Raw genomic sequence first — 23,902 nt, 5'->3', positions numbered from 1 at the left:
CTCCATCTGCCATATTTTTGCCCACTCACTCAACCTATCTATATCCGTCTGCAACCTCCTTATGTCCCCTTCACAACATACTTTCCTACCTATCTTTGTGTCATCTCCAAATTTACCTATCATGCTTTCACTCCCCTCATCTAAGTCACTGACATAAATTGTAAAAGGTTGAGGCCCCTGCAGGACGCCACTCGTCACATCCTGCTAATCAGAAAAAGACCCATTTATGCATACTCTGTTTTCTGCCAGCCGGCCAATATTCTATCCACGCTAATATGTTAACCCCCTACGCCATGAGCTTTTATTTTCTGCAATAACCTTTGATGTGGCACCTTATCAAATGCCTTCTGGAATCCAAGTACAGCACTTCTGCAGGCTTCCCTTTATCCACAATGCATGTTACTCCTTCAAAGAACTCCAATAAATTGGTTAAGCCTGATTTCCCTTTCACAAAACCATGCTGACTCTTCCCGATTACCTTGAATTTCTCAAAGTGCCCAGCTATAACCTCGTTAATGATCGATTCTAACACCTTTCCCATGACAGACATCAAGCTAACTGGCTTATAGTTTCCTGTTTTCTGCCTCCCTCCCTTCTTGAATAAAGGGGTTATCTTTGCTACTTTCCAGTCTGATGGAACCTTTCCATAATCTAGGGAGTTCTTGAAAATTAACACCAACACATCTACTACCTCATTAGCCATCTCTTTTAAGACCCAGAGACTTGTCAGCCCGCAGCTCCATCAGTTTGCTCAGTACTGCTTCCCTAGTGATTGTAATTTCACCAAGTTCCCCTCCTCCTTCCACCTCCCAATTTACAGCTATTAGTGGAAAGTTTTTTGTATCCACTATAGTGAAGACAGAAGCAAAATATTTATTAATTTAATCTGCCATTTTTTTATTATCTATTAACTCCCCATTGTCACTCTAGAGAACCAACACTCACTTTATTTACCCTTTTCCTTTTTAAATACCTGTAGAAACTCTTGCTATCCATTTTTACATGTCTAGCTAGCTTCCTCTTATACTCTGATTTCTTTCTCCTGATTAACCTTTTAGTAATTCGCTGCCATTCTTTATATTCTGACCAATCATCTGACCTTCCATTCATGTTTGCACAGTTATGTGCTTTTTCCTTAAGTTTGATGTTTTCCTTAACTTATTTAGTTAACCAAGGATGGTGTGTCCTCCCTTTAGAATTTTTCTTTATATTAGGAATATGCTTAATCTGAGTATTCTGAAATATCCCTTTAAATGTCTGCCACTGCTTCTCTACTGCTCTATCCCCTAGCCTGGTGTCCCAGTTCACTTCAGCTAGCTCAGCTTTCATACCCACATAGTTTCCCTTATTTAAGTTCAAAATAATAGTCTTAGACCCGCTCTTCTACCTTTCAAACTGGATGTAAAATTCAATCATATTATGGTGACTGCTTCAGTCTGAGGTCATTAATTAATCCTGTCATGTTACACAATACCAAGTCTAAGATAACTGCCTCTGGTTGGTTCCAGAACGTACTGCTCTAAGAAACTATCTTGAAAGCATTCCATGAACTCCTCATCCAGGCTACTACTGCCAATCTGATTTTTCCAGTTTACATGTAGATTAAAATCACCCATGGTTATTGCCATCCCTCACAAGCACTCAATATTTCTTGTATACTTTTTCCTACATTATGGTTACTGTTAGGGGGCCTGTAGGCCACTCCCACTAGTGACTTCTTTCCCCTACTATTCCTCATCTCCACCCAAACCAATTCTACATCTTGATCTTCTGAACCAAGGTCATCTCTAAGTATTGCACCAATGCCATCCTTGATCAACAGTGCTACCCCTCCATCTTTACCCAGGTTCCTATTCTTCTTGAATGTCATATACCCCTCAATATTCAGGATCCAATCCTTGTCATCCTGCAGCCATGTCTCCATAAAGGCTACCCAATCATATTTATTTGCTTCAGTGTGCGCTATCAATTCATTTACTTTAAGAATGCTACACACATTCAGATACAGAGCCTTTAGTTTTGTCTTTTTGTTATCTTGTAACATCTAATCACAGAATCACAGTGCAGAAGAGGCCCTTCGGCCCACCGAGTCTGCACTGACACATGAGAAACACCTGACCTAGTCTTGACTATTGGTGTATTCTAAGGTTTTATCTCCTCTGCCCCTTCCTGTTATTCTTTGACCCTCATTTCCCGTATTGTCTGCTGCCTTGAATCAACCCCTTGATTTGCCACACCTACCCAAATTTGATCCCTCACCTCACTTGTTTAGTTTAAAGCCCTCTCTACTTCCTTGGTTATGCGATTCGCAAGATCACATGTCCCAGCACAGTTCAGATTTAGACTGTCCCAACAGTACAGCCCCACTTTCCCCAGTACTGGTGCCAATGCCCCACAAACCGGAACCCACTTCTCCCACACCAGTCTTTGAGCCACGCATTCAGCTCTCTAATCTTATTTGCCTAATGCCAATTTGCACGTGGCTCAGGTAATAATCCAGAGATTATTACCTTTGAGGCACTGCTTCTCAATTTGGTACCTAGCTTCTCATATTGACTATGCAGAACCCCCTTCCTTGTCCTGCCTATGTCGTTGATAATTACATGAACCATGACAACTGAATCCTCCTCCTGCCACTGCAAGTTCCTCTCCAGCCCTGAGCAGATGTCCTGAACCCTGGGACTGGGCAGGAAACCCAGCCTTCTGGGCTCTCGTTCTTTGCTACAGAGAACAGTGTCAATCCCTCTGACTGTACTGTCCCTTACTACCACTGCATTCCTGATCCTGCAGTTGTAGTTTATCTTGTAATGCCACTCCATTGTACATCTCCAAGATACTCTAGCATTTGTCTCCTTTCAAGGATAAAAGTGGAAGTTTTAATTCTCTAACACCAGGGATAAGCTTCATCATCCTTCTCTGTACCACTTGCAAGGCTTGGTTATTTCCTGATGACCCAGAATATAGCTCACGGACAGCTTTTGCATCACTGCCTTAGACTTCTGACCTACTCGAGCTAAAGCAAAATACTGCAGATGGTCGAAATCTGAAATGAAAGCAGACGATGTAGTAAATGCTAAGCAGGCCAGGCAGCATCAATGGAGAGAGAAACTGTGTTAGCTTTTCAGGTTGATGACCTTTAATCAGAACTGGACAGAGCTAGAGATATAACAGGTTTTAAGCAAGGACAGAACAACAGGGATATGATACGAAAGATACGATACAAGGCAGGAAAAATTAAATGAGAGAAGGGATATAGGTGCATGGCAAAAAGAGATGGAGCAAGAAAAGAAACAATTGATAGGCCTAGAGAAGACATAAATGTGAGTTGCCAAAAGCTGCCTCTGAAAAAATGAGGGCAGCTGTTACAATCTGAAATTGTTGAACTCAATGTTGAGTCTAGAAGGCTGCAAAGTGCCTAACTGAAAGATGATGTGCTGTTCCTTGAGCTTACATTGAGCTTCATTAGAACAATGTTAGAATTTGAGGACAGAGAGGCCAGAGTGTAAGTGGAGCAGAGAATTAAAATGACATGCGATCGTAAGGTTGGGGTCACGTTGTGGTTTAAATGTAACTGTTCCACAAAAATGGTTACCCAATCTGTGCTCGTTCTCTCCAGTGTAGAGAAGACCAGATCGTGAGCAGCAAATACAGTACACTAAATTGAAAGATGTACAAGTAAGTTGCTGTCTCACCTGGAAGGAGTATTTGGGGCCCCGAAAGGTGTGAAGGGAGAAGGTAAAAAGGCAGGTGTTTCAAATTGATGGACTTTCATCAGAACTGAAACGTTAATTCTGTATCCACACACACTGCCTGAGCTGCTGGGTATTTCCAGCATCTTCTGTTGTTATTACCCTTGAATTCTTTGTGGTCTTTGTCAGGCGTGGCTCCAGGCAGACTGTCTTGCTGGAAAAGTTATTCTGTACCAATGTGCCTATTTCCTTTACCTTTTAGTTCCATGTACTATGTTCATCTACTCCAGCTTCTTTTTTATCCAATGTCTGTCGTCCATTAATGTAGTTGCACTTTTTTCAATTGTTGGTGTTTAATTGTGTCTATGATTCATACTGCAAAAATTCACAATTAACACCCTAACCTTACATTCAGTCATTTTGTTGTGAATGCTTTCAATAATCACAAGCTGAACCGGTTGCTGACTGGGCAGAGATTGCATCATATAGAAGGTAAGTGTCTTTATAAGTTGATCCTTGGCCCATATGGCCTCTTGGATTGATTTAATCACCTGAGGGGCCTGGAGAGGAATTTTGCAGAGTACTTTTTCCCTGAAAAAATCCTGGATTTTTTCGCCTCACCCAGGAGATTACGTGGCCGTGTGAGTGGATAAACAGAAGGAAGTTGTGTTTAGCCATGATGGTCCGGCCATCATGGTGTAGGGGCAGGCGCTGTGGACCAGCTGGTGTTTTCCTGTCTGACAGTTTTGTATGTTTATGTACAAAAGAACAGGTGCAAGTTAATGGGATGCAATTTCACAATTAAGGCAATAAGCAGCTTTATTTGTTATCTTGAACTGACTGCTACATTATTTAACTGTTGCCATCGTAAGGGATACAATGTAGTGGGTGGTAAAACATCTGGTAAGGGAACAACCAAAGGTGTGACTGAAGAAGGCATCAATGTCACATTAAGTTGGGGGCCTTGCAGAAACAATTTGAGCAGTTAGATTTTGGAGAAGTAAAAGATCTCTAGGGGAATAGTCTTAGCGCCATGCACCAGACCGGCACCAGGACCAATAAGGAAAAACATACTCTACAAAATTCCTCTCCATACCCCTCAAGTGATTAAGCCAGTCCAGGAGATTACATGGACCAAGGAAGGGTCAACCTATAAAGACACTTATCTTCTATATGATGCAATCCCTGCCCAGTCAGCAACTGAAGGCAGACAGAGAGCCAACACCCACCGAATCAGCCAGCCACGTCTTCCAGTGGTTCGCTATCCTCTGGGAAAAGAAGAGACATCTATCATCCAGTCTTATTCATTGTTTAAACTCTCTTCCAAATCTGTTAAATGGAAATAATCTATCAGTAGGGACACTCCCCAGCCCTTTAATTATTCTCTAGGCCTCTAACAGATCACCTGTGAATCTATGCTTTTCTAAAGTAAATGGACCAAGATCCTTGAGTAGCTGAGATTCTTTAAGCTAGGAATCAATTTTGTTGTTCTCCTCTGGACCTCCTCCAGGGCCATATATCACCCACCATTTGGGAAGATCAAAATTTGGCCACACTGTCCTATATGTGGTCTAAGCAGCAACTTCTACAGTGTCAAAATACTGTCCTCTCATTTATGTGGAATGTTTCTATTAATACAACCCAATGTCTTGTTAGCTTTAGCTATAGTTTCTTTAATTGTTTATGAACGTTTAGTGATCTGCGTGCAATAGTACATTGATGATCTTCTCCCTCAACCTTTCAGTATTGTTCTCTGCAAATGATGCAGTTAGTCTGGGTTGACCTTACCAACATGCCAGACGTCACATTTATCTAAATTAATCACCATTTGTCCATGTGTGGCCCACTCCCTGGGGAGATAAATTTTTTTTCAATTTGATGACAGACATCCACTGTCTTGATTCTTGCACAAATTTTAGTATCATATGAAAATTTACTTCATTCTCTCAACACTGCCGTCCAGGTCATTAATAAATAGTGTGAAAAATGGGCTTAGGACCGATTGCTGAGGGACAATACTAATGACATGTTTCCAAGCTGAATTGCTTTGTTAACTACAACCTTTTGGCTGTTGGATCAAAGCCAATTCCTAATCCAATATTTCAAATTTCTTCTGATACCACAGGATTCTATCTTGTGATGTAACCTAGTGTGAGGTACGTTGTCAAAGGCATTTGGAAAGACAAGGTAGCCAATGATCAGTGAGTTTTCTTCATCCACTACCTTAATGGCATCCTCAAAAAAGCATCAAATTTGTTAGGCATAATGGATGTTGGCTGTTAGGCCTTTAGTTTCTTCGCTCTGATTTAGCTCCCTTTTTTGGAAACTTAAGAGCCACATGAGTTAACTTCCAGCCTAAGAGAACAACCCCTGACTCTATTCCTTAACTGCAAATGTAACTGCATTATTTGAGAGGCTCAGGGGAGATTTACCGTAATGGTTCCAGGGATGAGGGATTTTAGCCACGTGATTAAGTTGGAGAAGCTGGAATTGTTCTCCTCGGAGCACAGGGGATTGAAGGAAGTTTATTGATGGAGTACAGGATTATGACGGGTTTAGATAAAGTAGATGAAGAAAAACTTTCAGTTCGCTGATGGAACAAAGACTAGGGGACAGAGGTTTAAAGTTTTGGGCAAGAGATACAGGGAGATGTGAGGAAGAACTTCTTAATGCACTGAGGGGTAAAGACCTGGGACTTGCTGCCTTTGAGGGTGATGGATCAATGAATTCGAAAGGAAATTGGATAGGCACTTGAGAGAAATAAAGTTACAAGGATAGAGTGGGGGAATGGGGCTGACTGGATTGCTCAACAGAGAGCCAGCATGGACTTGATGGGCCGAATGGCCTCCTATGCCATTGTGATTATGACCCAATGGAAGATTTTGTTTAGCTTTTCAAAATGTCTAATGACCAAATCATTTTTGTAAGTATGGTATTACCTGCATGCGGTGGTTGTCATTTGAGACTAATTTTTTTTTGAAGGCCAAAAGAAGTCCAAGAAACTGAAAAGAAATGAACAAATGCAAGACTTCAGTGCACCCATTATTGATGAACCCATATTAACAACAGAGCAATGGCTTGGATTATATCAAGCTGAAACGAGACTACGTCGAGAATTTATCTTCAGACTCAAAAAAGTAAAGTAGCTATTTATTTAGATCGGTTTTGTTACAGATAGAATAAATTTTATTTTTTTAGCATGGTTAAAACACTTAGATTCTCTATATGCAAGGAATTTAGTTTTTTAACAGTGACGTGATATGTGCCTTTATTATTTGCTCAAAGGGTTTTATATTGTTTCAAGGAGTTTGGAAATCTGTGGCCTTTCCTCTCTTTCTATGTTAGACATGTACATATTTTTATCTGTTATATATATGAACAGCACAAAAGCAATAGTCCCATGCCTTAACAGCTATCTATTAAGGACCATCAAGGCATCCCCTTGCCCACAATGCTGAAATAAAAGCCACTACAAAGCCAACATTCCAAACCAACTTTATCAAACCAGCTATCCAATATCCCATACATAAACTAACTAATCACCCTTGTGCCTGTTTTGCATGTGCCATTGCCTGGTCTAATGTTCCTATCCAGTGCTGCAACATATCTGATGGAAGACTTTCATTGGGGGAGACTGTAAATGGCCTTGCAGGACAACCTGGCCCAAAAGGCCCAACTTTGGATGGCAGCAGTCTGGCCTGGCTGGCTGACAGGCAACAGCAAGGGCACTGGCAGAGTGGCAGGGGTGAGAGAACGAATGCTGTCATCCTGAGGACAGCAGATTTGTGCTCCAGGGAGTCATTCCCTGGGACAGTGGATCAGCAATCCTAGTGACTGGTATCCACAACCACGATGACCACAGTCTAAGTCTGTATGGTAGCAAGCTGAGCTTACATGACTTCAGTCTGAGCTTCCAGTGCAACATTCAGACATTGTATGGCTTCTGCTTATACTGTAATGAAAGCTGTAACATTAGCCATCAGAAAGGAAAGAATGAATTCCAAGCTCTGCACAGGTTGGTGCCGTACTCTTCATTCCTTGAAAGAGGCTGCAGGCTTTCTGACAAGCCTGCCAATGCACTGAGCATTTCTGTGTGCATTCCCATCGGTCCTTCTCTGTTCAATACCCCTTTTGAAGTCCTTATCTGAGCCCTCTGCAGCAGAACTCGTGTAACCTCGCTGTCCGGCAAACTGGTATCTATATTACCCTTTCTCCCTGCTGTAGCTGCAGTCCACTCATACCTGGTGTTTCAACATATCCTCAAATCCCACCCCTAAGCTTCCCTCTAAAGAGTACACAGTGTCATTATCTGAGCAGGTGGCTGAGAGAGAGAGCAAGTGATGGTGTTTTAGTTTTTCAGTTTCTTCTTCCTGTAACACTTCATGCTTGGCACCCATTGTTGGCCAGGTTGAAACCTAATGAGAAATGGGATGAGAAGGATTACATAGGAGCATACTGTTATTGTGTATGATTTCATCCCCGCCACTGGCCACAAGCTCAGTCTTGGTCGCCCCAGTGATGGTGAGCACTGTTGCCTCCATCAGGATGAAGGCATGCGGTCGTGCCAGTCCTTTGACATTTGGTCCTGCTGCTTGCGGTTGTGAGCCCCCTTGTTCTCCAAGAGAGTCGGAATTATGTCAGTAAGCGTGACACAATGGGCTTAGGTGCTGTGACTGTCGAGGTTGATTAACTGGCAGTGTGGGCAAGCTGTGAGATGTGGATATAAGGCTTGTAGCAGCTTGCTAAGTAAGTGAGGGTGAAGTGAGGCTATCAACATTAGGTGTGAATCATAGTTGATAGAGATTGCTGGTGGATGAGTAATATGGGTGTGGTGAATTGAGCAGTGTGTTAGGCTAGTGGTTCAGTTGTAAGGATCTGGCATTTCATGATGAATTCACTGATCTTGACCACACGTATGAGGTTGTTAAACTTCTTCAACACTGCAGCCATGCTTTTGGGGACTACACTGCTTGCATTAGCAGCAGTGGCTATCCCACTGCCTTCACAGTGTCTGGCTGGAGAACTTCCTGACATCCTGTGATAGTGAACAATCCTCTTCTTGTCCACCTCCTGGACCAAGGCCTCTAGAGCTGCATCAGAGAACCTTGGAGCATGCTCTCTCACCTGCAGCACCATATTCACAGTTCGTGCGGGGCAGGCACTCTCCCCTAGCCACTCCCAACTCCTGCTGCAGCCAGTGTCCCCCTCTTTTAAGAGGTGCAGGCCGGCTTTAGGTAATGCATGCTAGCCTCACATAAATGGCCTGCTGCTGAAGTGTGCAACTACTTTACAGCTACTATAAATTAGCAGGCATCACAAAGTTTGAGTGCTGCTGCATTAGAAGGGATAGGTGTGGGTTAATCCTACATTGCAGTCCCCATCCCCATTTTCAGGGGCTAATGAATTTTGCCACTAATATCTACAATGAGAAAGTTTTCAGTCATGGGCAGTGTTCAGGCAAGAATAAAAACTATACCCTGCCTCGTATGGAAAATGAAAGCAATCTGGGAGTCTTAACTGGCAATAAGTTGCAGCTAATGCAGGAGTGCTCGGCAAGTAAACCACATTAGGTTTTCATGTGTATTATGGGGACTCTCATTTATCTGGAGGCTTGTGCCAAAGTTGAGAGAGCTGTCCCACAGACTAGTCAAGCAACAGCCTGACATTGTGCCATGCCCAGAAGACATTAAGGAAAATAAATATCTATCTAGCTCTCTATCTCTCTCTCTCTCTCTCTCTCTCTCTCTCTCTCTCACCAACTGAATTTCTAGCCATCAGAAAACAGCAGGGACGTCGTTATCTCTAAAGAGGTGCTAATGCCCCCTGTGACTGCAGAAATCAAATTGCAAGGAAATGCACAAAGACCCTTTACATTTCTAAGGCGGAACCCTGGCCAGCAGAGATAATATGCCTGTGAGGACAAAGGGACCCTGTAACCTCTGTTAAACTTGTTAATGGATGAAGTATTAACCATCTCAAGAATCCAGACCAGGAATATACATCCTTTGTCCAAAACCAAGGGGAAGAAGTGGGAGTTATGCCCCAATCCCGCAGCTGCACGAACCTGCAACGTTGCCTTGTGGAGTTTAACAAAGACAGTTTGCCATCCTCCATCAACAGAACAGCAGCAGAACCAGAGCTCTGTCCAGGCTTAAATTGCCTGGCCCTCATCTACACTGTTTCTACGGGAGCTTCTGAACTTCTTTACCAGTGCCTACCACAAGACCAATTAATAGAATAAAGATAAGTACAGCACAGGAACAGGCCCTTCGGCGCTCCAAGCCTGCGCCGATCATATTGCCCGTCAACTAAAACATTTTGCACTTCCAGGGTCCGTATCCCTCTATTCCCATCCTATTCATGTATTTGTCAAGCTGCCTCTTAAACACCACTATCGTACCTGCTTCCACCACCTCCTCTGGCAGCGAATTCCAGACACTCACTACCCTCTGCGTGAAAAACTTGCCCCGCACATCACCTTTATAGTTTTCTCCTCTCACCTTAAATCTATGTCCCCTAGTAATTGACTCTTCCACCCTGGGAAAAAGCTTCTGACTATCTACTCTGTCCATGCCACTCATAATTTTGTAAACTTCTATCAAGTCGCCCCTCAATTTCCGTCGCTCTAGTAAGAACAATCCGAGTTTCTCCAACCTCTCCTCATAGCTAATAACCTCCAGACCAGGCAGCATCCTGGTAAACCTCCTCTGCACCCTCTCCAACGCCTCCATATCCTTCTGGTAATGTGGTGACCAGAATTGCACACAATAATCTCTATGTGCTTCTCCCATCGTGGGAGTCAGTGCTACTAGAAAAGTGAATGACCCTGCATCAGCTTCAGCCTCTTAACCTCTTTGAAGGAATACACCATTGGACTTTTGATTCTGGACTCTGGACTCACGTGAAACAATTTTCATTTTATCTGTGGTCTTTGCCCTGTACCTCTTTCTTTCCCTTATCGCTCTTTTATTGTGCAAATGTACCAGGGTTATATAGCAACAACCCCTTCCCGTGTTTTGAGTGTGTGTAAAGTAAATTAACCTTCTGATTTTACTCTATCTCGAGCTTGCTGTGGGGTTATTAATAGAGGATTGGATCACTCCAAAGCTGAGGGGTTGGGGAAAAATACACCACCACTTATAAAGGGGGAAATTTTAAACAATCAAAAATACATTTCTGTTTACTGACGGGTGGTGAGGGGAGAAATCAGGGCTATTTTAATTAAAAACCCCTCCTGTCCATAACAGAAATTAGGGGCTTGTCCAGGATAACCCAATTTGAATTTGACCAGAGCCCAAGTTAAGAGATGAGCCAAATCAGATATAAAAGAGTCAATTGGAAGCCAAAAGAGGAAAGCTTGGTGGCTGGAACTAATTTTAAAACACACAAGTAACTTTCCACAGCAAATTCTTTTTCCCTAACACTCAGAAAATGGCAACGTTTGATGCCCAGATGTTTGTTCAGCAAAGGCATTTAAATGGTGAAATTTTGGGAGCCCTTAACACAGAACAATTGAAAGCTGTAGCTAGGGAGGTGCAGTTAAAATTGCCCAGCAAAATCAAAAGAAGTGAACTGACCCAGTTGTTGGTAGAACATTTGAATCTCATGTTACCAGTAGAGCAATTAGATGTTGAACTCAATCATGACTCCGAATCCCCTCCCCTAGCCAATTTCGAGCTGGCAAAGCTTAAATTGCAGCTAGAATTTCAGGAGAGGGAAGCTCAGGAAAGAAAAAGAGAGAGAGCAAAGGAACAGGAAGCGGAAAGAGAATCCCAGCCTTAAAAATTGGAAATGGAGCTAGCAGCTCAAAGGGAGAGGGAGACCAGACAATTGAAAGCAGTAAGGGAAAATCTCTCTCTACCCTATATCATCCCTTATCCCCCTAACCCGGAACCACTCTCTGAGACCCTCAAATATGTGAGATTTCTTCCCAAATTTGAAGAGAGTGATGTGGAACCATTTTTTAGCACCTTTAAGAAAATAACAGGACAGTTAAAATGGCTCTCGGAGATCTGGACATTTTTAATTCAAGGGCAGTTGGCCGGGAGAGCCCACACAAACCTTCATCGAGTTCAAACGGCTGAAGCAAATCACATTTGACCGAAAGGCAAGGTCCCTAAGAATCTCACGCACCTATGAGGGATTACGTGATCTAGTACTGTTGGAGGAATTCAAAAATTGCCTATCCTCCAACCTGCGAATACACCTAGAAGAGCAGAGAATCCTCACAGCTAGGGATGCAGCTTTCAGAACAGACAGCTATGATTTCACCCATAGGCCTGGAAACTCAGGCAGACCCTTTCCAAACCATTTCCATGAACATTGGAAAGATAAGCAGGGCGACCCAGAAGGGGAAGGCCCCCATCCAGAAAAGAAAATGCAAAAGTGGGTACGAGAAGCCCCCCTGCAGCCCGAAAGGAGAATTCCAAGAGGGTTGTGTGTCCTCATTGCTACAAAATCTCCAGACCCGAATGCTGGAGATTTGGCCTAGTAGTCCCCTGAAGGACTGCCCAATGGGTAGTGCAGCAGAGCAGGCAGACCCTCTCACTGCAGAAACTTACCAATTGGAGGGCATGGCACTATGCGTGCCTGAATCGGACAAACTCCCAGAGAACTTCCGGAGTTTTGTCCTTTCAGGAGCAGTGTTCCCCTACTTGTCCCAAAAATGTGAGCAAGTCCGTGGTACTGCTCCAGGACATCGGCCACTCAATCCTTAATGTTAAAAGGAAACCCAAAGCTACCCTCCAAGTCCCCCCTGAAGACCAAAGCACTGATCAGTGGAGTGGGAGAAGGACCTGTGCCTGCCCACCTCCCATAAGGTCCACCGAGAGTGCGTCTTGTTTCAGGCAAAGTTACAGTAAGAATTGTCCCCTACCAGGAGCAGGAGTCAATTTCCTCCTTGGGAACGATTTGGCTGGCAGCAAGGTGTTAGCCAGTGAAAGAAAAGAGGCCAAAGTCAACCAGCAGAAATCTGCAGATGAGCAGAAAGCTGGAGAAGGTCCAGAGGCCCAGAAGGGTGGAATAGCACCCGTAGATCTCGAGCAAGAGCTGCTCACAAGTAGCTTGGCCGAAGCCAGACCAGTGAAATTAAAAGAGACCCAGAAAAGGCCCCTAGAATCTGAAATAAATTCATTAAGTATCCCAGAATTAAATAGGGACCAGAGAACTTAGAACCATGGAACCATAGAAAAGTTACAGCACAGAAGGAGGCCATTTGGCCCATCTTGTCTATGCCAGCCCGAGGACACCCAGGTGCCCTTTCTAATCCCACCTTCCTGCACCCGGCCCATAGACCTGCAGCTTATAGCACTTAAGATGCAGATCCAGGTACTTTTTAAAAGAGTTTAGAGTTTCTGCCTCTGCCACCAACTTGGGCAGCGAATTCCAGACACCCACTGCCCTCTGCATAGATAGGGAAAGAAATAGTAAGGAAGATGCCCCATGTGGCCAAAGAGCCTGAAGGAAGTCAGGATATTAAGCCTGGAAAGGAAAAGGTTAAGGACTTGCTTGAAGTATGGCTAGCAGAATGCTTCGTTCTGGCAGTAAATAGGGACGAAGGGAGTTCCCAACCCAATGAGCAGGTAGAGAGTGAGACTCCTCCCCTAGTTGAAAAATCACGAGGGAGTGTAGCTGGAACTGCACCTTTACTTGAGGGCAGAAGAGCTCCAAAGGACATGGAACAAGTTAAGAGAGTGCCCACTCCCAAGCCAAAGGCCCCAACTAGGAAGCCCTTGATTGGCCTGTCAGTAGCTATATGCTGAATTTAAATGTGGAGTAGAGAAGTTCCCAAATTGTCCCAGAAAGTGTGAGGATGATGCCACAAGTAGTTGAAAAGCCACCAGGAGGTACAGCAAGAGCTGACCATTCCCCAGAGGGCAGTAGTGTCCCAAGAGACATGAACCTATCACTCAACTGACCAGAAGAGGGACCCCAACCACATTGGACCCCCATGTTCACCCACCATAGTGCAGAATCACAGGGTGACCGGACAAGAGTTAACCACTCGATTTAAAATGGTCCATAAATCCCCACCAGGCTACAGCACTGCAGCCATATCCGGCATAGATGTGGGAGAGGTCCCTGCCAGAAGGCCATCTTCCTATCATCCAGGCCCAGAAAGACTGGCCCAAGTCCAGGAGTCAATGGCCTGCCTGTTGACGTGCCAACCGAAAGCACCTATCACCAGAAGCTGGAACTCTCCAGTTGTGCTCGCGCCTGAGCTGGACCCTGAAATGGAATCCCCTAAAGATGCCAAGGTCCCTTTGAAACACCCCACCCTCCTGGGCCTCAGCCTAACCCCAGTCCCTGAGACCGAACAGCTGAGCCCACAGGTTACCAAAGCGGACAGGCAGGAGCTAAGCTGGACAAGAGCAGCTCAGTCCTTTGATCCCAGGCCTGGCACCCGAGTGAGGTGCCCAGCATTCTCTGCAGATCACCCATCAGCTTGCCCATCACTTACCCCCTGCATGCTAAGCACCCTGAAGAAAAACCCCCCAGATCCTTGTAAGGATACTTAATCAGGAGGCTGGAATGCCTGACACCCAACAGAAAGAAATCCAAACTCTAGCCCCGAACAGGGTTCCCTATGTAGATGAATTTCAAATGCCTAAGTCACCAAGTCGGGGAGGTGGTGGCATAGTGGTATTGTTGCTGGACTAGTATTCCAGAGACCAAGGGTAATGCTCTGGGGACGCAGGTTCAAATCCCGCCACGGCAGATGGTGAAATTTAAACTCAATAAAAATCTGGAATTAAAAGCCTAATGATGACCATGAAACCATTGCCGATTGTTGCAAAAGCCCATCTGGTGCACTAATGTCCTTTAGGGAAGGAAATCTGCCACCCTTACCTGGCCTGGCCTACATGTAACTCCAGACCCACAGCAATGTGGTTGACTCTTAAATGCCTTCTGAACAAGGGCAATTAGAGGCGGGCAATAAATGCTGGCCTAGGCATTGACGCCCACATCCCATGAATGAATAAGAAAAGAAAACCTAAACCTTCCCAAATCCCAGGACTGGACAGTGTCCATGCGGACGCCTTGTCCTGGCTTTAAATCACAAAACTGCTAGCTGTGTGCCTGATGTGCCAGTATGAATGAGAGAATGCATGTATACTTCTGCATTTCCAATTCTTTCTTCCCAGAGACCTCATAAAACAAAAGGAAAAAAAAAATCAATTTTTTCTCCAGCGATGGAGGCGTGTCATGCCAAGAAGGCTATTTAAATGGTCAAAGTCTACCCTGACTGAAGTCTGACTAGCTACAACTCACACAAAAAGAATTTCTAGCCTTAAGAAAATAGCGATAACGAGGTCCCTGCTAAAGAGGTGTTAATGCCCCCTGTGACTGCAGTGATCAAATTCCAAGGAAATGCAGCAAGACTTTTACATTTCTAAGGCAGAGCCCTGGCCAATGGAGACGGACAAAGGGACCCTGTAACCTGTTAAACTTATTAATGGATGAAACTTTAACCATCTCAAGAATCCAGACCAAACCAAGGGGAAGAGGTGGGAGTTATGTCACATGATTCCCTCCCAACCCCAAGCTGCTGAACCAGTAATATTGCCTTTTGGAGCTGAACAAAGGCAGTCAGCCAGCTTCCATCAACAGAACAGCAGCAGAACCAGAGCTTTGCCCATGTTAAATTGCCTGGTGCTCATCTACGCGGTTTCTACTGGAACATCTGAATTCATGTACCAGTGCCAACTATAAGTCTAATTCATTTCTGCGTGCTTCTCCCATCGTGGAATTCATCACTACTGGAAAAGTGGATTACCCTGCATCAGCTTCAGCCTGCTAACCTCTCTGAAGCAATACACCATTGGACTTTTGATTCTGGACTCACATGAAACAATTTTCACTTTGCCCTTTGCCTCTTTCTTTCCCTTATCCATCTTATTGTGTAAATGTACCGGGGTTATGTAGCGACACCCCCTCCCTGTACTTTGACTGTATAAAATAAACTTACCCTCTGATTTTTCTCATGTTTGCTGTAATTAATAGAGGATTGGATCATTCCAAAACTGAAGAGTTGGGAAAAATACGCCACCACTTATAAAAGGGGGAAATAAAAAAAATCAAAACATCTTTCTGTTGACAGACGGGTGATGAGGGGAGAAATCAGGGCTGTTTTAATTAAAACCTCCTCTCCTGTCCATAACAATAGCCATACTTACAGAACCATACCTTACAGACAATGCCCCAGACATCACCATCTCTGGATATGTCCTGTCCCAACGACAGGACAGACCCACCAGAGATGGCAGTACAGTGGTATACAGTCAGGAGGGAGTTGCCTTGGGAGTCCTCAACATCGACTCTGGACCCCATGAAGCCTCATGGCGTCAGGTCAAACGTGGGCAAAGAAGCTTCCTGCTGGTTACTACCTATTGCGCCCCCTAAGTTGATGCACCAGTGCTCCAAGTTGAACACCACTTGGAGGAAGCACTGAGGGTTGGAAGGACACAGAATGTACTCTGGGTGGGGGACTTGAATGTCCATCACCGAAAGTGGCTCGGTAGCACCACCGCTGACTGGGTCCTAAAAGACGTAGCTACTAGCCTCGGTCTTCGGCAGGTGGTGAGGAAACCAACAAGAGGAAAAAAGCTTACCTGACCTCTCCCTCAGTAATCCACCTGTCACAGATGCATCTGCCCATGACAGCATTGATTAGAGTGATCACCGCACGCAGTCTTTGTGGAGATGAAGTCCCATCTGCAAGTTGAGAATACCCTCCATCGTGTTGTATGACTCTACCACCAGAGCAAAGGACTCTGCTAAATGGAATAGATTTCAAACAGACCTACAACTCAAAACTGGGCATCCATGAGGTACTCTGGGCTATCAGCAACAGCACAATTGTGCACAACCACAATCTGTAACCTTATGGCTCAGCATTTCCCCACTCTACCATTACCATCAAGCCAGGGGATCAACCCTAGTTCAATAAACAGTTCAAGAGGGCATGCCAGGATCTGCACTAGGCATACCTAAACATGAGGTTTTAACATGGTGAAGCTACAGCACAGGACTCCTTGTGTGCTAAACGGAGGAAGCAGCATGTGATAGACAGAGTTAAGTGATCCCACAACCGACGGATCAGATCTGAGCTCTGCAGTCCTGCCACATGCAGTCATGAATGATGGTGGACAATTAAACAACTCACTGGAGGAGGAGGCTCCACAAATATCCCCATCCTCAATGATGGGGGAGCCTAGCACATCAGTGTAAAAGACAAGGCTGAAGCATTTGGAGCCACCTTCAGCCAGAAGTGCCGAGTGGATGATCCATCATGGTCTCCTCCTGTCCTTAGAAATCTGAAGGGACTAGGTAATGCCAACCATGACAAGCAGTTTCACCTTGTGTAGAGCTCTAGAACCAGAAAACTTGAAGGGGTAGATGCAAAACCAACCTGCAGAAATATCATTTCAGTGAATGAGTGGAAAATATATGGAACAAGTTGAGTTTTATGATTTTGACCGATTGACAATAAAGAAATGGTGATATAAAAGCATTTCAGGATGCTGCTAACTTAGAGGCAAATTCCCAGCGTGTTTCTATGTACCTCCTGCCTTTGTCCTTCCAAGTGGTGGAGGTTTCATGTTTGACAAGTGCTCTCAATTATGCCTTGGTGACTTGCTGCAACCTGTAGATACTACACACTGCAGTTACACTACTTCCAGTTGTAATGGGGGTAGAGAATGAATGTCATCAACCCAATTATTGTTTTTTTTGTCCAGCAATTCCTATTTTCCTGGGTAGCTTTTAGGAATTTGGCAGATACCATCCATATGTGATGCTACAATTAGCTAGGAGACACCATGGAGAGCTCCCTCCCTCTATTCACACTGGTTCATTTAAGGCCTTTTATCTGGAACTAGTTTTTCAGATCTCCATGTACATGTGTCTTCGAAATGGGCAACTGATACAGCCACTAACTATGGATAATGTTCTTTCCAGACCCCACAAATTGTTGGAGAACACCAAACTTGTTGGCCATTGTTACTGACCCATGGAGACCATTTTGATCATAACTGAAAATTCATAGATTAAATTTTGTTTTTGTTATAGCCTTTGTTGGAGTTTGGAAGCATTTTGTCTTTTTCATTTGAAGAAATACAATTCAGAAATTGTGTTTATCTAAAGCACACCAAATTAAATTTTAACTCCATAAATGTTTTTAATTCCATCAAAACCACATTTAGTCACCCTTTTAAGATGTTAAAATATCGGGGCACTACCGCAGCACATTGTGGAGCAAAAGATTCACAGAGTTTATATATCACAGGATTTTGCTGAAATATCCGCATTAATATGAGCAGTGCTGACTATATTGGTTTGCACATTTAACTTTGATGTAACAGAGTAACATCCTTTCATACTTCTAAAACTGTCATTTCTAATTTGAGCTACAATTTTTTTCAGCCTGCCCGAAGCTGCCATGCTGCAAAGTACACCTGTAAACTTTGTGATGTGCTGGTTGAATCTATATTTTCTGCCAATAAGCACATCAGGGAGAAGCGACACAAAAAGTGTGTAATGGTAAGTTTGTAGTAAAGTTTTTTTTATATTTTATATCAGCAGTCTACTTTGGAATCTGTTGTTCACAAAATGAAACTGAGAGTGAGATACAATACTACTTTCATGAATTATGACTGTACAATTCAAGGGGTATGGAGGGGAAGGCAGGAAAGTAGAGTTAAGGCTAAAAATCAGATTAGCCATGATCTAATGGCAGAGCAGGCTCGTGGGCCCAAATGGCCTGTTCCTCCTCCTATTTCTTATGCTCTAACGTTATGTTCAAACTCACCATCACAGCATATTTTTGAAAGAAAACCCCATATTCGCAATGTACATTATTACAAATGTAATTATTGCAATTCTTAAAGTTGTTATTCAAAGTCATTTAGAATCCAAAGAGCAAAGATTTTTGACTTAGGCTTTATTAATAGGGGCTCAGAGCAAAAGAACAAGGAGGTTATGTTAAATATGTATAAAACACTGGTTTGGCCTCAACTGGAATATTGCACCTCATTCTGGGCATCACACTTCAGGAAACATGTGAGGGCATTAGAGACAGTGCAGATAAGATTCATGAGAATGGTTCTGGGGTTGAGGAATTTCAGTCATGTAGATAGATTGGAGAAGTTGTGACTGTTTCCCTTGGAGAAGAGAAGATTAAGAAGAGAGTTTTTTAGAGGTGTTCAAAATCATGAGGGGTCTGGATATGTAGAGAGAAACTGTTCTCAGTGTTGGAAGGATCGAGAATGAGGGGGCACAGATTTAAGGCTACTGGCAAAAGAACAATGGAGACATGAGAAATTTCTTCATGCAGTGAGTAGTTAAGATCTGGAACCTGGTGCCTGAGAGTATGGAGGAGGCAGGTCAACTGAAGGACTTAAGAGGGAATTGGATTATTATCTCAAAAGGAAGAATGTGAGGGTTACGGGAAGGAGGCTGGAAAATGGCAGTCGGTGCAGTGCTCATTCAGAGAGCCGGCGCAGACACAACAGGCCGAATGGCCTCCTACTGTGCTGTAACAATTCTGATTCTATGACTTGTCAGTAAATTGCATGTGGTGGCACTGCGGATGTCAGGTAAAACATTAAGGTTAAAAGAAATCAGGAGACAAGGTGAATAGAACTATGAATAAGGCAGTAAAAAAGACAAAGGATGCTGTTATATTTTCCCTTGATGCCCAAGATATTTGTGGAAAATGAGCACCACCTTCAAGAGATATTCCATATCCCAGAACACTTAACCTGGCCCATAGTCTTATTACATTATCATTCTGGTGGCTACTTCTAGGGGTCTGAAAAGTACTTGCATTGCTTTAGTTAATATTTAGTATTATATTAGTCTTTAGATCACACTTGCTCCCACACTTGCAATAAGCATTCTAAACTACAGACAGCTTTTAATTAAATATATGATCTTGGAATTCCTTTCCATGCAGGAAATCAGTGCTGATGAAACCCATTGATGATAAGCTCCAGACAGTCTTTCAATTATGTAATTCATTTCAGGACTTGCTGTCACAGATATGATATTGTCGGCATCATAACTTGAGATTTGAGTGCGGCTTGTATTTGAAATCAGTTCTTCAATGCAGGACTGTAGTGGTTGAGTTTTAAAAATTTTAAGAGCAGACTAAGTATTGAAGATGTATTTTTGTTTCAGTATTGTTGTGAAATATTTCTACTTCATAATCCACACGTTATCTATCTGCAAAATGTTTTTAGAATTTCATATTTGTTAGAGGATGGGGGGGGGTTACTCTTACTTGGCTCTCTATCTCCTAAGTGCACCGTATTCATGATGGAAAAGGTACACTGAGAGAGAAATGAAAAGGAGTGAAAATGCAGAGAACCTCTTTTGTATCACTGGGCTGGATTTTACAGGGCTCCGTGGTTCCTGCCCCCCAGCTAAAAAGTCAGTGGGGAGCCCACCCTGCTGCCCTGGAGCAACTTAGCACTGGGAGCAGCCTTAATTGTTTTAAGGCAAGACTTTCATCCCTGTCTCAGGAAGAAGTCCCACCTTAGAGAACTGCTGACTGATTAGATGGCCAGCAGATGGGAGCACTAGCCACTGCTGGGACTACAAGCCGAAGAGTCCATGTGGAGGAGCCCAGGTAAGCCTGGGACTAGGAGTCTGGGCAAGGGGGATTGGGGACCAGACTCAAGAGGTCAAGGGGGGAGGGTTAAAGTGGGTGGATGACCTTGTGTGGGAGTGGGGTAGGAGGAAGAGTGCCTCTGAAAGGTCTCTGGGGCCCGCAAAAGAGGTTCTCTTACCACCCCACCCCTCTTGCCTGATACCAGCCTGTGCAGCTAAAGCTACCAGGCTCCCCTCATGGCCTGAATGTCACCCCACCATGGGTAAAATACTGGCAGCAGCGGAATGATGGCCAAGGGTGGATAGGCCACACAATGCCTCCCCATCCCCCATAAAATTTCAGGCAGGTCGGGGTGGGCAAGTAGGCAGCAGGAAGGCCACCCGCTGGATTTGACATGTTACCCCCCCACCTCGCCTTCAAAGTCACCAGTAAGGGTGTGTAAAATCCAGCCTACTGTGTGCGTAAACTTGTGGTGAAGGTCAAGGTCTGGAGCACTTTTTAGTAAATGATTTTATTGGCTCATAATCATTTATTACCTCCAGCTCAATGCTGCTTTACTAATCTATGGCCTTAACTTTTCCTGCGTTGGGCAGGCTCGGTGCGAGCAGCCGGGACCGGTCGCGAAGCCGACTGCTGCCCGCGATTGGCTCCGCACTGCGATTTCGCACGGGTGGGCCAATTAAGGCCCACCCTGCGTGGATCACAAGCAGTAGCATTGAGCGCTACCTGTGCAGATGGGGGGAGGAGGGAGAGCGGGCCTGGCGCGCAGTTTGCGCATGCACACGAAAGAGCACTTCAGTCTCCCTGAGGCACGGCGCTGCCTCAGGGAGATTGAAGCGCTTTTTGAAAAAATTAATAAATACAATAAAAATTCAATGAAACATGTCCCCTCATGTGACTGTGTCACAGGAGATGGGACATGTTTTTAATTTCAAAAGAAAGTTTTTATTTAATTTGTAATAGCTTTAGGACAGTTCATCCTATTCGTGGGTGAGGTTTCCTAAAAATTGTAATGGCCACTTGGCCTTTTCTCCTACCCGCCAACCATTAAATTGGACGGGCAGCGCAAATTTCAAGTTAATTAGGTCCTTAATAGGCCTTTCAATTATTGGCGGACACGCAGCCAACTCTGGTGCGCGCCCGCCAAACGAAATATTGCACAAGTGCACGATGACATCAAGACGCATGCCCGGCGTCATATTATGTTCTGGCGTGTTGGGCGCGCGACCGCATGCCGACGGTAAAATTATGGCCTATGTAATTTAGGTTTTTAAAAAATGGTGTTAATTAGCTTAAAATTCTGTTCACTTTTCATTGATGTCAAGGGGACTGGATATTTGCTGCATATGGAGGAACAAAACCACAGCAATACTTTCAAACATAGGAATAGAAATGTTCACATGCAGAATGTTTAAAGCTCCTGTCTGAACACACATTGTTTCATCTCTTCAAATATACAACAGTTGGAAAAAGTTGCTGGTTTTGATCAAATAGCCTTCATTCAAATGTACCATTTGTCCCATTATAAAAGATTTACCAATTATTTAAATAGTAACCCTCATTCTAACTATTTAGCTGAATAGATGCTTTATAGGATTGTTTTTTACTCAGTTTACCTTTTCTAGCTTTAGCATTAAAAGGCACCAGCGATTCTATTCAAATCTTTCAGTTTAAAACTCTTAAATTATTGGAAATGAAAAGTGTGTAAAGTATTAAGTATTTAGGAGGGGTTCTCTTATAAGATTATGGAATGAATACAAAAGAATATATATTGTGTTTGGGACACTTAAAATTTTTGGTTAGCTAACTCAAGTCTGTGCTATTAGGAAAAGCAAGAAGAAGAAATGCTCACAAAGCTCCATCCTCCAAATCTCTCACAAGTAAGAGCAATTGATGCTGCCATTGACAAGGTAGTACAGGAGCATGGCATAACTGAAGAAGATGTGAACAAAAGGCATGAAATTACAAGAAGAATGGAAACGGTTTTGCAGGTTTTATTACCAGGTACATATTATCTGCTTTCACAGCCATATCTCCTTCCTCAGCAACTCTCCCCGGCTTCAACTTATTCTTGTGTAATGTTTTATAATTTTACTTTTGACAATTGTTACACAAATAAGATGCATATTTGTGATGCTCTGTTTTACAATAATTTTTCAAGTATACTGTAGGTATAAATTAAATATTTTTGCTATTATACTGAAGTAGTAGTTTTATTTCACTACAATTCTGCAATAAGCTATTGTTGAAATATATGTTATTTATATAATGGTCTTCTTTTATCACCCAGACTGCTCCCTTAGACTGTATGGCTCCTCTTGTACAAGATTTGGCTTTAAAGATTCTGACCTTAACATTGATATACAGTTTCCAGCTCATGTAAGTTTCTAGAGACTGAACAAAGAACTCTGTACGTCAACTGTGTATACAATCAGGTTTTGAGTACACTGTTTTAGATAATAAGCCCAACATTATAATTGGTCAAATATGAAATTTATCGTTTAACCTTCTGAACACTGAATTTACAGATTACTTTTAAAACCGCCATACAATTTCTGCTCTGCTATCTGTCTGATATGTGTTTTGTGAATTCTGATTACAAAAAGAGAGACTTGTCTCAGTAGCACCATCTGGTATTGCTGATCTCTGTACAGTTGCAAACAGTCTAGACTGAATATCTGATAATTGTCAAGCACTGCTTGCTTTCCCTAACTTCTTGTGTAACTTTGTAAACTCCTCCCCATGGCCTGCTAAAATGTCAAACTTATTTTATCCATCATGGAATGAATTCTCCCAGGACTCAAACCTATGGTCCCATAACTAGGTTACACCATACTCTCTATATCATCAAAAACTGTCACAGAGGGAGTTTCTGTTAATTTTCTGAATTAAATAAAAAGCTTTAGATGTTTAATTTTGATCAAAACTGTTAAGAATTCCAAAGATGAGCAAAAATATACATGAAGAAATTTAACATGTATACCAGCACTCCATAGAGCATGTGTGTGAGTTTGTCACAAATAAAACATTTTGGAGCTATATAGGCAAACAAAATGACCATTGTGCGTCAGAATTTTTGGTATTTTCCTCCTTTTAGGCAGGAACAGACTTGGCAGCAAAGCTTGGTTGTGAATCAACTTTATTGAGACAAAGGTCAAGTTTATTAAGTTTTCTGATAAACTATAGTCATAAACACAGGCTGTGATTTACAGTTTAATGCAGATTATACCGCCCATGTCAAGGTCTGGACAGTATAGCGCACAAATGGTTTCTCTCGCAGCTTTAGTCTTTTGGTCTTCAAGTCTTGCTCGCGCTCGCTCTCATCCAATTAACACCTCCTCACTCAATCATCTTGAGCTGACCAAACCTTCCTTGACCAGCCAGGTATCTTTCATGTGAACATCACACTATTACCTAACATTTTTCACATCCATCCATGTTCAGCTGTCTCTTATCTTAAGACTCCAAGGTCTTGTATTTTAGAGTGGCGTAGATATTCCAAGCTTCTACTTTCACATGCATAAGCAATTCCCACAGACAGCCTCAAGGACCCAGTATTTTTGCTGCAATTAAGCTGTTTTATACCTTGATATAATTTCCC

General features: G+C 43.2%; 1 protein-coding gene across 1 annotated transcript in view; it reads left to right on the top strand.

Annotated features, from left to right (window-relative positions):
- The window catches only part of LOC144696604 (terminal uridylyltransferase 7-like), a 102,385-nt gene that overhangs the window by 17,467 nt on the left and 61,016 nt on the right, over positions 1 to 23,902 (top strand). The window contains exons 3-6 of the mRNA XM_078568102.1: positions 6,672 to 6,826; positions 18,114 to 18,230; positions 22,128 to 22,305; positions 22,592 to 22,680. Coding sequence (XP_078424228.1) covers positions 6,672 to 6,826; positions 18,114 to 18,230; positions 22,128 to 22,305; positions 22,592 to 22,680 — 539 coding nt within the window. The remainder of the gene's footprint in view (positions 1 to 6,671; positions 6,827 to 18,113; positions 18,231 to 22,127; positions 22,306 to 22,591; positions 22,681 to 23,902) is intronic.

This window comes from Cetorhinus maximus, chromosome 2, assembly GCF_964194155.1.
Source record: "Cetorhinus maximus chromosome 2, sCetMax3.hap1.1, whole genome shotgun sequence".
NCBI classification, from domain to species: domain Eukaryota; kingdom Metazoa; phylum Chordata; class Chondrichthyes; order Lamniformes; family Cetorhinidae; genus Cetorhinus; species Cetorhinus maximus.
This window is presented reverse-complemented; position numbering and strand designations above follow the sequence as displayed.